At 41.8% G+C, this 13348-nt stretch overlaps 1 protein-coding gene across 10 annotated transcripts in view; it reads left to right on the forward strand.

The window, feature by feature from the left end:
* The first annotated feature begins 611 nt into the window (after positions 1–611).
* LOC129836311 (zinc finger SWIM domain-containing protein 8-like) overlaps positions 612–13348 on the forward strand; it is a 33692-nt gene continuing 20955 nt past the window's right edge. For 9 of the 10 annotated variants that reach the window (XM_055902292.1, XM_055902297.1, XM_055902295.1 and 6 more), the window contains exon 1: positions 612–2415. In XM_055902292.1, coding sequence (XP_055758267.1) covers positions 2238–2415 — 178 coding nt within the window. In that variant the 5' untranslated portion in view covers positions 612–2237. The remainder of the gene's footprint in view (positions 2416–13348) is intronic. The other variant, XM_055902293.1, reaches the window with a different exon arrangement.

The following is a 13348-nucleotide window of genomic DNA, read 5'->3' on the forward strand; positions in this document are numbered from 1 at the left end:
TTAGTTCCAGTGAAGGAAAATCTTACAGCTACAGCATATATTGACATTCTAGACGATTCTGTTCTTCCAACTTTGTGGCAACAGTTTGGGGAAGGCCCTTCCTGTTTCAGCATGACAATGCCCCTGTGAACAAAGCAAGGTCCATACAGAAATGGTTTGTCGAGATCGGTATGGAAGAACTTGACAGGCCTGCACAGAACCCTGACCTCAACCCCATCGAACACCTTTGGGACGAATTGGAACGCCGACTGCGAGCCAGGCCTAATCGCCCAACATCAGTGCCCAACCTCACTAATGCTTTTGTGGCTGAATGGAAGCAAGTCCCCACAGCAACGTTCTGACATCTAGTGGAAAGCCTTCCCAGAAGGGTGGAGGCTGTTATAACAGCAATGGGGGGGACCAACTCCATATTAACGACCATGATTTTGGAATGAGATGTTCGACGAGCAGGTGTCCACATACATTTGATTTTGTTTATTTTATTTATTTTAGGTAGTTTGTATGATGGATATATCCCCCCACATCGGTTCCGTTTTTTTGGGAATCCTGTTTCCATCCCGCACAGTAGATGGCGGCATGAAGAGTAAATTGTTCGAACACCATTATACCATTGTAGTAGAAGAAGAAGAAAAAGAAGAGCCATCTTCCCGACAAGAGAGAGTGGAAGAGATGGGGGATTGTTGAGACAATTTTGAGGGACGCCGGTGTTGTTAAAAGCCTCAAAGACACAACCTGGGGACGGTAGGACTACCGGTGTCGGTCGGGGAAAATGAAAGGGGCTTTTCTACAGTTTCCGGACTAGGAGTCATTGGTAACCAGTGCAGTGGCGGGCTCGAGCGAGGCAGCTTTTTTCAAAATACAAAGCAAAGGGAAAAGAGATTCGAGTCAAGGTATTAGCTAATAGCGTAGGTTTGCAATCGAACAAATATAAAACTGACCGTGCACCATTACCGGAGACAGTTGATCGAAAACAGTAAGTAGTCGGTCAAGTTTGACGGTTGTGTAGTTCTTCAAAGGTGTCAATGTTAACAAACACCAAAGCCCTTGTTGAAGCGGGTGGTGTGTACTGTACTAGTAGTGGGGTTTTGAGACTCGGATTATGACCAACGGTATCCTGCCAGATAGATAATGTGTTCGTAAAACGATTGTTCTTTCAAGCTTTCCCTTAAATTCTACATCTTACAACGTTTGCGAATGATGACAATCGAGTCTTTTATTTTTAAGCTAGTTAGTTATTTTAGCAAGCTACTGAGTCTGATTGACCAGGCAGTGTTAGCTTAGCTAGCTAGCTGGCTAGTTAGTTAGCATTAGCCAGCTAAGCTAGTAGCTAGCGAGCAGATCTTCAAGCTTGAGTAGTGAATCTCTGTCAAAGAAAGAATGACATACGTTAGCTAGATTATACTTATCAACGTTGTTTTATTTTAAATTAAAAGGCCTTGCAAGTGTTTGGAACATTTTGTACGGCTGTCTTGAGACGGGTAGTGTATGTTGCACAGCTGATTCGTCAAGAAGGGGAGGTAGGAAATGGAAGAAAACAAGTTAAGTTTGTGTATATTTAATTTTAAGTACAGTAACTGACGTCAATATTTCTGTTTACGAGTTGGGTTAATCTTAGGTAATTGTTTCATTAAAAGTGTTTAATTTAAAGTAGTTAGATAGCTGGAACCCTATAAAAATGCCTGTGTGTGTGTGACTTGTGAGTGGGGGTCGTCTCCCTCGAAGCACTACTCAATTTAGACAGTCAAGCAAAAACAGTCCAACTCGAAACTGGGGAGTGATAGGGGACAAAAACTAAATTGTTACCGAACTGGGATCAACTTTCTCAAACGACATGGATATAAGGTGTCTCAGAAATTATTGCCCTAAATGGCATGGCCCTTGGTAATGAAGTTAAGTCATTGTGTTCCCAAGTTTTGCCTCTATTTTTCCAAATACTGAGTACTAATTTGGTACAATTTGTGAAGGAAGTATTTTTCCCCCCTACCGTTGATAATGGATATTATTGTTTTACTGTGTAGTTTGCCTGCAAGACTACAGTGAGCTCTCAGCAGTGTTTTGGTTGTTGCGCTCACCCCTCCCCCAACTTTTACCGGAGACTTGTGGAAGTGTTCATTGCTTCTGCTCTCTTTCAGTGGTGGGCAGCTCTCACCCGTTTTTTCCCCCCTGCCTTTGACGGAAGGCCTTGGCTATTGTACAGTCCACTTGAATCCAGAGTTGTATATCCTACAGTGGATGTAATGGAACTAATGTTCGCCGAGTGGGAAGATGGAGAGAGGTTCTCCTTTGAAGATTCTGACCGGTTCGAGGAGGACTCGCTCTGCTCCTTCATATCAGAGGCTGAGAGTCTGTGTCAGAACTGGAGGGGATGGAGAAAACAGTCTGCTGGACCAAATTCTCCTACAGTGAAGATTAAAGGTAAACACGCACTTCACCTTCCATTGTATTATTTGTACTCACATCCTCTTATTACACTTTTTGTCCTCATTCCCATATTGACCTTTTACCACTTAAAACAACTTGATGCTTGTTGCCAAATAACATTGCGTAGTGGCCAGCATGGGTTCTCCCTTATCTCATTACCTAAAGGGCCTATGATGATGGATCCAAACCATCTGAAGGCTTGTCTTGAACCTGAATTTGTTGTTCGTCATTGAAGTCAGTGTTTTCCTGTAAATATTTTACAATACTCTCATACATTAGCCTGCTTTCAGAAAATTGCTAGGCCTGCACATTATCTTCACTAATTGTAAATTTCAGTAGCGCTGTAGGCCTTAAAAGCTTTGACCAGTGTAGCCTAGTTTAAAATAATTAATTATGTCCTAATTTTAGGTTGATTGCCCTGTCCACGTCATTTGCGCATTTGATAATTTAGTCTCTCAACTAAGTAAATGTTACATTTCCCCCAGCATATAGGCCTAGCAAGCTTGTTCTCTCAGAATTAAGCCTATTTGTTGACACTGCACAACAGTCCATATTGCTCAGCTTCTTAATCTCAGAAGAGTCCTCAAAGGCCTCTGAACGCATCTCTATGGGACACTATGCAAATAGGAGAGTAGGTGCTGGCTGACAATGTCATTGATTTCTCATTTAATGTATTGGCTGTGATGTCATTGATGTGATAACCCCTTATTTATTTTAGCAGCCCATCAACCTCAGGTCTACATTATCCCCATAGCCTATTATTGATTTTATACTTTCTCTACCAAAGCAGATAATGTTGTAAAGGCTAGGTGTAACTTTGGTTTCATTGAGGATAGTGGCATTGGGAGTATCGAACACCATTTGAGTCAGTAGACGTCTCGTTATTTTCACGTGTCAAGTAATACTATTTGACGCTTCTAATAAGACTATTGACTAATTAGGATTTGGATATGACTGCACGTCACATACATTTTTTCTTTACGTAGTGGTAACACTCATTCATATTTCATATCACAATGATTTACTAGTTTTTGGGGGGCAACAGGGCTATGTAGCTGGCTATCATGTTTAGTTCGTTGTCTTATTTCCATGAACTGAAGTTTGATTTCAATAGGAGAACAACAAGTTGCTTCTTAATAGTCACATGGATTCCTAAATATTGAGAATGACTGCAATTTCTGATCATTGTTTTTAGGCTGGTTGCATTGGTGCTAGCTTCCCCAGAAGTTGCTAAAAGCATCTGTAACAAAGCTATTTGTGAGTGACTTTGTCATACTTCAAACAAAAGTCAACGTATTAGGGAGACGCCTACCTCCAGTCTCCAAACTGTCATAGAGGTTGACAAATTGCTTGATTATTATTCTGTATTTTGACAAGGATGAATCAGGTGCAACTGCTTGGGCTGTGAGGATGAATCAGGTGCAACTGCTTGGGCTGTGAGGATGAATCAGGTGCAACTGCTTGGGCTGTGAGGATGAATCAGGTGCAACTGCTTGGGCTGTGAGGATGAATCAGGTGCAACTGCTTGGGCTGTGAGGATGAATCAGGTGCAACTGATTGGGCTGTGGCTGGCTGGCAGCAGCAGCAGGCCCACGATAATTTCTCTCCTGCCTCTGGGATGGCTGCATGACAGGGAAAATGTTGGATTACCTAGCTAACATTTTAGATCCTGCTCTTATTTCAAATGCTTACGCAGTCGTTTTCCCATTTAACCGAACAAATTATTGCTTATTACCAACGCGGTATTGCAAACAAATCAATACTGGGCTCAAATGTTATACAGCTGCACCATCGAGAGCATCCTGACTGGTTGCATCACCGCTTGGTAAGGGATCCGCTCGGCATCCGACCGCAAGGCGCTACAGAGGGTAGTGCTTACGCCCCAGTACATCACTGGGGCTAAGCTTCCTGCCATCCAGGACCTCTATACCAGGCGGTGTCAGAGGAAGGCCCTAAAAATTGTCAGACTCCAGCGACCCAGGTCATAGACTGTTCTCTCTGCTACCACACGGCAAGCGGTACCAAGTCTAGGTCCAAAAGCCTCCAGCTTCTACCCCAAGCCATAAGACTGCTAAACAGTTAATCAAATAGCTACCTGGACTATTTGCATTGACCTTTTTTTTAAACGCTGCTGTTAATTATCTATGCATAGTCACTTTACCCCTGCTTACATGTACATATTACCTCGACTAACCTGTACCCCAGCACATTGACTCGATACCAGTTCCCCCTCTATATAGCCTTGTAATTGTTAGTTTATTGTTTTGCAAATATTTTCTTACTTACACAAAAAATAACTACATTGTTGGTTAACCTGTTATATTTGGGATTTGATTTCTGTGTGCTTGTTTGTGTCCATGTTTTATTTTTTTACAGCTTTGACAGTGCTACTGACCGCATTGCCAGCGCTTGGCTTGCGCATGAAAATCACATTTTGTTATTTGACCTGTTAATTTTGTCATGTAAAGACCTGAACGGCCTAACATATTGAATGGACCTAATCAGTCATAGATTTCTGAACTGCATGGCTGAACAAAACTATCATCTGAAGCCGTGGAAGACCATCGCCCAAGACCTGCCAGATCTGTACATTTTGTTTGTTTTTACAGCGTCTTTAAGATTCTCTCTAATGAAAAGCGCTATATGAAATAAATATATTATTATTTGTAAGGCTGGCCAGCCTGGCTGTTCTTGTAGAGTTGTACACTGGGTTCCCGTGTGTGTGTGTGTGTGTGTGTGTGTGTGTGTGTGTGTGGGGGGGGGGTGGGGCTGGAGTAGCTCACTCGGCTGAAAGCTCTGAGTCGGCCTATGGGAGGGCAGCTGGGAAGAGACAAGCAGAGCGCCAACCCGTGTGAGTTGTACAAGCAAGTGAGGAACCGGTGTGGGAGAACCTATTTATTAGAAGTCTCATCTAGGGGAGTTTGGGGGAGGGTGTGTGTGCGGTCAGGCATGTTTGTTTGGGTTTAAGGAGTGGTGGGGGAAGGGCTGAGTGGAGTCAGCTGTGGACTGTATAGAGGGCTTTGTCTTGTGCAGGTCATTTACTTCAGAGCTGGGGATTGTGGTTTAGCAATACAAACTCACATTTTATGAATCTACATATTGCTGCTGATCTTGCACAAAAGAGCTGCCAAACCTCAAAACCCTCCCATCTAAAGTCAGTCAAATCCCCCAAAAAGTAAGATCAGTAAAATAGATTTTACTGAAATTTGCCCCCTTGAAGGCTAGCCCATATCTCTCCATCTCCATTGCTCAAAATGTAGGGCATGTTAGGGTTTTGGTTAGGCCCTATGCATCTGTTGGCTCTGATCTTTCTTCCATAACCACATACTAATTAATGGGCATGTGTGTGAGCAGCAGTCCATCACTTTTACACCGCTCTATGATGGAACAGCTGTTTGAGTGTGCCCCCCTGTCCCGCTCTCTCCCGATTGGTCAGTCAGGAGTTAGTCACTGTGCAACTGGCAGTGGCTGAACCCTCTTATTGCCCACTCGCTGCTGTTACTGCCATCCTCTTACTCTTTCTCTCTATCCCTCTCTCCCTCTATCCTTCCTATTTGTAGCCTCCAAGGGACAGGTGGGGACTGGGGAGCAAGTGTTAATAGAGAGATGTAAATCACCTGGGTCTGCTCCCTCCATGGGGTTTTCCCTGTTTGTCGAGCATGAAAAGCTCAAGCCTAGCATCTAATGCCATAGAATTCACACAACTGCCTTGGGCTCAAGCCAATAGAAACATACCTTTATTTTCCCACTATTTGTAACACAATAACACCAGTAACTCAATTCAACTAGCCTGGATAAATATTTATTGTATAGCAATATGATTTCTGTTTAGTTTTTATGTTATAGGTTCCTATAACTCAAACTAAAACAGTTCCTAACACTGCTCTTGTGATGGGTGATTTCATGAGGTGAGAAGATGGCAGTGTGGATGGTATAGCTGTAGTGGCAATACAATACCTACCAGACCAGGGTACAAATACATGTGTATTTGTTATTGAAAAAACACTACATATTTTCTGTGTATTTGAGTATTTTCAAATAATGTGTCCCAAACCCGACTCAACTATTTCTATTGGAAGTATTTGAAAGTGTTTTCAAAATAATTTTCAGTAAATAGCCTACTATTTGAAAGGATTTTCAAATTCTTATTTCAAATACTATTTTAAAATAATTGGGTTAAATCATGGGAGTGTATTTGCATCTTCGTATTTTCAAATACTTTCCAAGTGTATTTCCAAATTTATTCCAATATTCAACGACTTTTCTTTTCAAATAAAAAATATTTAAATACTTACTTCCAAATGTCTTTGAAAGTAATTGAAATACTACGGCTGGGAATTGCCAGGGACCTCACGATACGATATTATCATGATACTTAGGTGCCGATACGATATGTATTGCGGTTCATTACTATGATTTTATTGCGATTTGATGTTCCAAACATATTGCTCATTATGTCTGCTGCAGAGACGAGAGAGCTTGAGAAAAAAAGTTTTTATCAGTCGGGGAAATAAAAGTACTGAAAACATGTTGGCTCACTATTTGTGTTGCAGGTACTGCCCGACTAGCGCTAGGTACAGTAACGAATTGTTTTTGTTTTTACAAATCAATATTTGGAGTCAAATATCACTGAAATGCCCTAAATAGTAATAAAAACCTGTCAGTTTGGGTCCTGGATGCGGATTAGTTGAAACTGCATTCCAGCCTTGTGTTCAGTGCTTGTGTTCAGACTTTTTCCACATTTTGTTATTACAGCCTACATTTAAAATTTATTAAATAGTTTTTTTTTGACATTGTGGTATTGTGTGTAGGCCAGTGACAGTGAGAATAAAATAAATGTATACAAATTAATAAAAGCTGAAATGTCTTGAGTCAATAAGTATTCAAACCCTTTGTTATGGCAAACCTAAATACATTCAGGAGTAAAAATGTGCTTAACAAGTCACATAAGTACTTGCATGGACTCACTCTGTGTGCAATAATAGTGTACCATGATTTTTGAATGACTACCTTATCTCTGTACCCCACACATACAATTATCTGTAAGGTCCTTTAGTCGAGCAGTGAGTTTCAAACACAGATTTAACCCAAAAGAGGTTTTCCAATGCCTCAATGTATTGGAAATGGGTCAAATAAAAAAGTAGACATTGAATATCCCTTTGAGCATGGTAAAGTTATTAATTAAACTTTGGGTGGTGTATCAATACACCCAGTCACTACAAATATACAGGCATCCTTCCTAACTCAGTTGCCGGAGAGGAAGGAAACCGTTCAGGGACTTCACCGTGGGGCCAATGGTGACTTAAAACAGAGTTGAATGGCTGTGATGGGAGAGAACTGAGGATGGATCAACAATGTTGTAGTTACTCCACAATACTAACCTAATTGACAGAGTGAAAAGGAAGCCTGACAGAACAAAAATATTTTAAAACATGCATCCTGTTTGCAACAAGGCACTAAATAATGCAGAAAAAAGTTTGGCAAAGCAAATGTCTAATTGTCCAGAATGCAAAGTGTTCGGTTTGGGCCAAATCCAATACAACAGATTACTGAGTACCACGCTCCATATTTTCAAGCATGGTGGTGGTTACATCATGTTATATGTATGCTTGTAATCTTTAATGACTGGGGAGTTTTTAGGATTAAAAAAGAAAAAAGTTGTGCTAAACACAGGCAAAATTCTAGAGGAAACCCCGGTTCAGTCTGCTTACCACCAGACACTGAAAGGTGAATTCAACTTTTAGCAGGAAAATAACCAAAAACACAAGGCCAAAGCTACATTGGAGTTGCTTACCAAGACAGTGAATGTTTGAGTGGCCAAGTTTCAGTTTTTACTTGACTTAAATCGGCTTGATAATCTATAAATGGTTGTCTAGCAATGATCAACAACCAATTTGACAGAGCTTGAAGAATTTTTGAAAAAAATAATGGCCAAATATTGTACAATCCAGGTGTGCAAAGCTTTTAGACACTTACCTAGAAATACTCACAGCTGTAATTGCTGCCAAAGGTTATTCTAACATGTATTGACTCAAGGGTGTGAATTCTTGTGTAAATTAAATTTGATCTGTATTTCATTTGAAATATGTTTTTTTTTGTAATGGAGTATTGTGTGTGTGCGTGCGTGGATGGGGGAGAGAAAATATAGTTAATCCATTTTGAATTCAGGCTGTAACACAACAAAATGTGGTAAAAGTCCAGGGGAAGGAATACTTTCTGAAGGCATTGTATATCATACAACATACCACGGTATGAGTCAACTACTTGTGTACTGTTCTATTTATGTTGGTAACCAGTTTATAATGGCAATAAGGTACCTCAGGGGGTTGTGGTATATGGCCAAAATACCACTGCTAAGGGCTGTTTCAGGCAGTACCCAAGTCTGATACCTACTATTGAGCCCTTTGGTCCTACATGCCCATCTCCATGAAAACCAAGGTGTAGCCCCCATACACTGCTATGTTAGGAGAGGAAACGAGGACGGAGTGTCAGCTGAGGGCCAGGGCTTTGTCTTGTGTGTGTAGTGGTGGTGTGCTGGGCCTCAGCTTATTTTCTAATCTGAAGAGGGTCATCACTAATGTTTTCTTCAATTGTTTGAGGAACAATAAAAAATGTTCCGCATCATCCTGACAAAGAGGAGTCATATCCTGCCAAAACTTGTTTTGTTGTATTGTGTAGAGTGCATACCTAGCCTCACGAATTCCGTTCTTTCAACAACAACAAAATCTGAAATGTATTTGTCAGATGTAACAATACATTTTTATTTTTGGACTAAGCCTACACTATTACTATTCTTGCAACGGTCATCGAAATTGTTAAGGTTTTAAAAATTCAAATAAATGCAACAGTTGGACAATGGATGAAGATTCTCCAAACTTTTTATTTTTATAATTTGACAAATTAACTGAATTACAGCATATAAAACATTTTACTGGCAAGGACAAGTAATCAATGGAGTTCAGGCGTTGTGTTGGGAATTCATATATACATTTTATTATTGTATCAGGTAGGCTTGGGCGATATACCGGGGTATTTCGAAATACCGACGCTATGATATTCAATACCGCAAGCACCCCTGTGGGCTGCGAGGGTGCGTGCTACGCCACTGCGTATAACTAAGTATAACTATAAGAAACCTAAGATGTGTCATAAATTATTTCTAGCTCGGGGCTCCAAGCTATGCATTTGGTTTGCTAACTTGCTAGATGTCAAGATCAAGCTTCTTGGTTACATCAGAGACATGAAAATCTGGATGCTGCCCAACCCTAGTATCGGGTATTTTTGTGACGTTTTGGGTTAAAATAAATCGTTTTTATGTGGGTCGATTTTGCATAAATACAATGGGTGTATTTGCATATGTATTTTTTTTTACATAAATGGGTGGAATAGGGCTGCAACCACGAAACACTTGCTCTGTCTAATCTACCTGCGCTGTCTATACTGCCTCATTAATTACAGTTGTCACATTCTCTTGCATAATTCAATAAGTGTGCCAAAAGCAGGATACCCTCGGATTAAAAGTCAACACGGTTGTCTCTTTCACCTATCAATCAAATGTATTTATAATGCCCTTTTTACATCTACAGATGTCACAAAGTGCTATACACAAAGTCAGTCTAAAACTCCAAACAGCAAGGAATGCAGATGTTAGAAGCAGGGTGGCTAGGAAAATCTCCCTAGGAAGGCAGGAACCTTGGAAGAAACCAGGCTCTGAGGGGTGGCCAGTCCTCTTCTGGCTGTGCCGGGTGGAGATTACATGGCCTTTTAAGGCCAGATTGTTCTTCCAAATGGACAATGACCCCAAGCATACTTCCAAAGTTGCGGCAAAATGGCTTAAGGACAACAAAGTCAAGGTATTGGAGTGGCCATCACAAAGCCCTGACCTCAATCCCATAGAAGATGTGTGGACAGAACTGAAAAAGCGTGTGTGAGCAAGGAGGCCTAGAAACCTGACTCAGTTACACCAGCTCTGTCAGGAGAAATGGGCCAAAACTCACCCAACTTATTGTGGGACGCTTGTGGAAGGCTATCTGAAACGTTTGACCCAAGTTAAACAATTTAATGTCAATGCTACCAAACACTCAATTAGTATATGTAAACTTCTGACCCACTGGGAATGTGAAAGCTGAGAAATCATTCTCTCTACTATTATTCTGACATTTCACCTTCTTAAAATAAAGTGGTGATCCTAACTGACCTAAAACAGGGAATCTATACTAGGATTAAATTTCAGGAATTGTGAAAAACTGAGTTTAAATGTATTTGGCTAAGGTGTATTTTAAACTTTTGTCTTCAACTGTAAGTGTTGAGACACCTACTGCGTTAAATTGCAGATGAAGCTTTAGTGTTCTTGTCCATTCAGTGGAAAGACAATGTATTCCATTGCTATAATGGAATAAAGCCAAGTTCCGGGGTGTTTTTGACAGGTCATTACAAACATTTCCATAGTCGTAATGTTAACGGGTAAAAATGAGAGGCAAGAGTATGAAAGCAATCAATCAATCACTGTCCTTCTTGCTGAAATAGCCCTTACACAGCCTGGAGGTGTGTTTTGGGTCATTGTCCTGTTGAAAACAAATTCTATTCCCACTAACCGCAAACCAGATGGGATGGTGCATAGCGGCAGAATGTTGTGCTTTCCATGCTAGTTAAGTGTGCCTTGCATTCTAAATGAATCACTGACAGTGTCACCAGCAAAGCATCCCCACACCACCACCACCATGCTTAATGATAGGAACCACACATTCGGAGATCATCCGTTCACCTACTCTGAGTCTCACAAAGACACAGCGGTTGGAACCAAAAATTTGGACATTTGGACACCAAATGACAGATTTCCACCGGTCTAATGTCCATTGCTCATGTTTCTTTGCCCAAGCAAGTAGCTTCTTATTGATGTCCTTTTAGTAGTGGTTTCTTTGCAGCAATTTGACCATGTAGGCCTGATTCACATAGTCTCTTCTGAACAGTTGATTTTGAGATGTCTATTACTTGAACTCTGTGAAGCATTTATTTGGGCTGCAATCTGAGGTGCAGTTAACTCTAATGAACTTATCCTCTGCAGCAGAGGTAACTCTGTGTCTTCCTTTCCTGTGGCGGTCCTCGTAGCGCTTGATGGTTTTTCGACTGCACTTGAAACGTTCAAATTTCTCAATTCTCCGGATTGACTGACCTTCATGTTTTAAAGTAATGAAGGACTGTCATTTCTCTTTGCTCTTTTGAGCGGTTCTTGCCACAATATGGACTTAGCCCTATTTGGTGAAATACCATCTTCTGTATACCACCCTTACCTTGTCACAATACAACTGATTGGCTCAAACGTATTAAGAAGGAAAGAAATTCCACATTCACTTTTAACAAGGCACACCTGTTAATTGAAATGCATTCCAGGTGACTACCTCATGAAGCTGGTTGAGAGAATTCCAAGAGTGTCCAAAGGGTGGCTACTTTTGAAGAATCTCAAATTTGTTTAACACTTTTGGTTGGTTACTTCATGACTCCATATGTGTTATTTCATAGTTTTGATGTCTTCACTATTATTATACAATGTAGAACATAGTCAAAATAATGAAAAACCCTTGAATGAGTAGGCGTGTCCAAACTTTTGACTGGTACTGTATATGTTTCTAGTGCGTTTTATTTTTAGGGTCTCGTTATTGTTGTAGCTGTTGAAGCATGCTGTATCTGGAGAAGGGGTGGTGTGGGTTCATGACCCCTCAGGAAACCTAGACTCTTCCTTGGCTGACAGAACATTGCCTGGCTACCCAGACTCCTTGCTTCGGGCCAAACGCTACGCCACGCCCACGGATGTAAGTTTCTTCTCCACAATGTGTCTGGATCTGAGTACCTCCCTGAAAGTTCACCGAATGCGAACACATTTGGCGTCGTCTGATTGGTCCAGAAACCGATGGGTTGGGCCAATGCTAAGACACTTTTTTTTTTAATTTTTTTTTTTATTTTTATAAAGTTTATCCCATTTTCTCCCCAATTTTTGTGGTATCCAATCGCTAGTAATTACTACCTTGTCTCATCGCTACAACTCCCGTACGGGCTCGGGAGAGACGAAGGTCGAAAGCCATGCGTCCTCCGAAGCACAACCCAACCAGCCGTACTGCTTCTTAACACAGCGCGCCTCCAACCCGGAAGCCAGCCGCACCAATGTGTCGGAGGAAACACCGTGTACCTGGCCCCCTTGGCTGGCACGCACTGCGCCCGGCCCGCCACAGGAGTCGCTGGAGCGCGATGAGACAAGGATATCCCTACCGGCCAAACCCTCCCTACCCCGGACGACGCTATGCCAATTGTGCGTCGCCCCACGGACCTCCCGGTCGCGGCCGGCTGCGACAGAGCCTGGCCGCGAACCCAGAGACTCTGGTGGCGCAGTTAGCACTGCGATGCAGTGCCCTAGACCACTGCGCCACCCGGGAGGCCCAATGCTAAGACACTTGGGTAAAGCGGTGGTTTAAAAATGTATCATTGGCTTTGATACTCTGATTGGTTAGAGATGATCCAATCGCTGATGTACAGTGCCCCTCGTCTCCACAAACAACTTCAATGATTGCAGTCTCAGACCTAAAGTATGTAGTGAACGATAGCAACGGAATCATTTAGTGTGAGCCATCAGGCTAGACAGGATAGGCTCCTGAACGGGCTGCAGGTTTGGCTGCTGTCCTGCTCTTTAACGACGGAGACCAAGGGAGCTTTAAAGTCCTAAGTAGGTCCAGTAGGTTTTCCTGACCACGTGACATGACTTGTAACAGGGGACCCCAGAGTTTTTCCTCCCAACTAAGGCTGATGGTTTTTCCTGGTCAGGCCCATTAGTTGAGTGTGGAGACTTGCACCAAGGCAATGTTTTTGTCAACCGGTCAAAATAGTTGACTACAACCCTCCCCATCCTTGATAGGTTGACCATGTCTTCTGACCATGT

This window comes from Salvelinus fontinalis, chromosome 37, assembly GCF_029448725.1.
Source record: "Salvelinus fontinalis isolate EN_2023a chromosome 37, ASM2944872v1, whole genome shotgun sequence".
Taxonomy (NCBI): Eukaryota; Metazoa; Chordata; class Actinopteri; order Salmoniformes; family Salmonidae; genus Salvelinus; species Salvelinus fontinalis.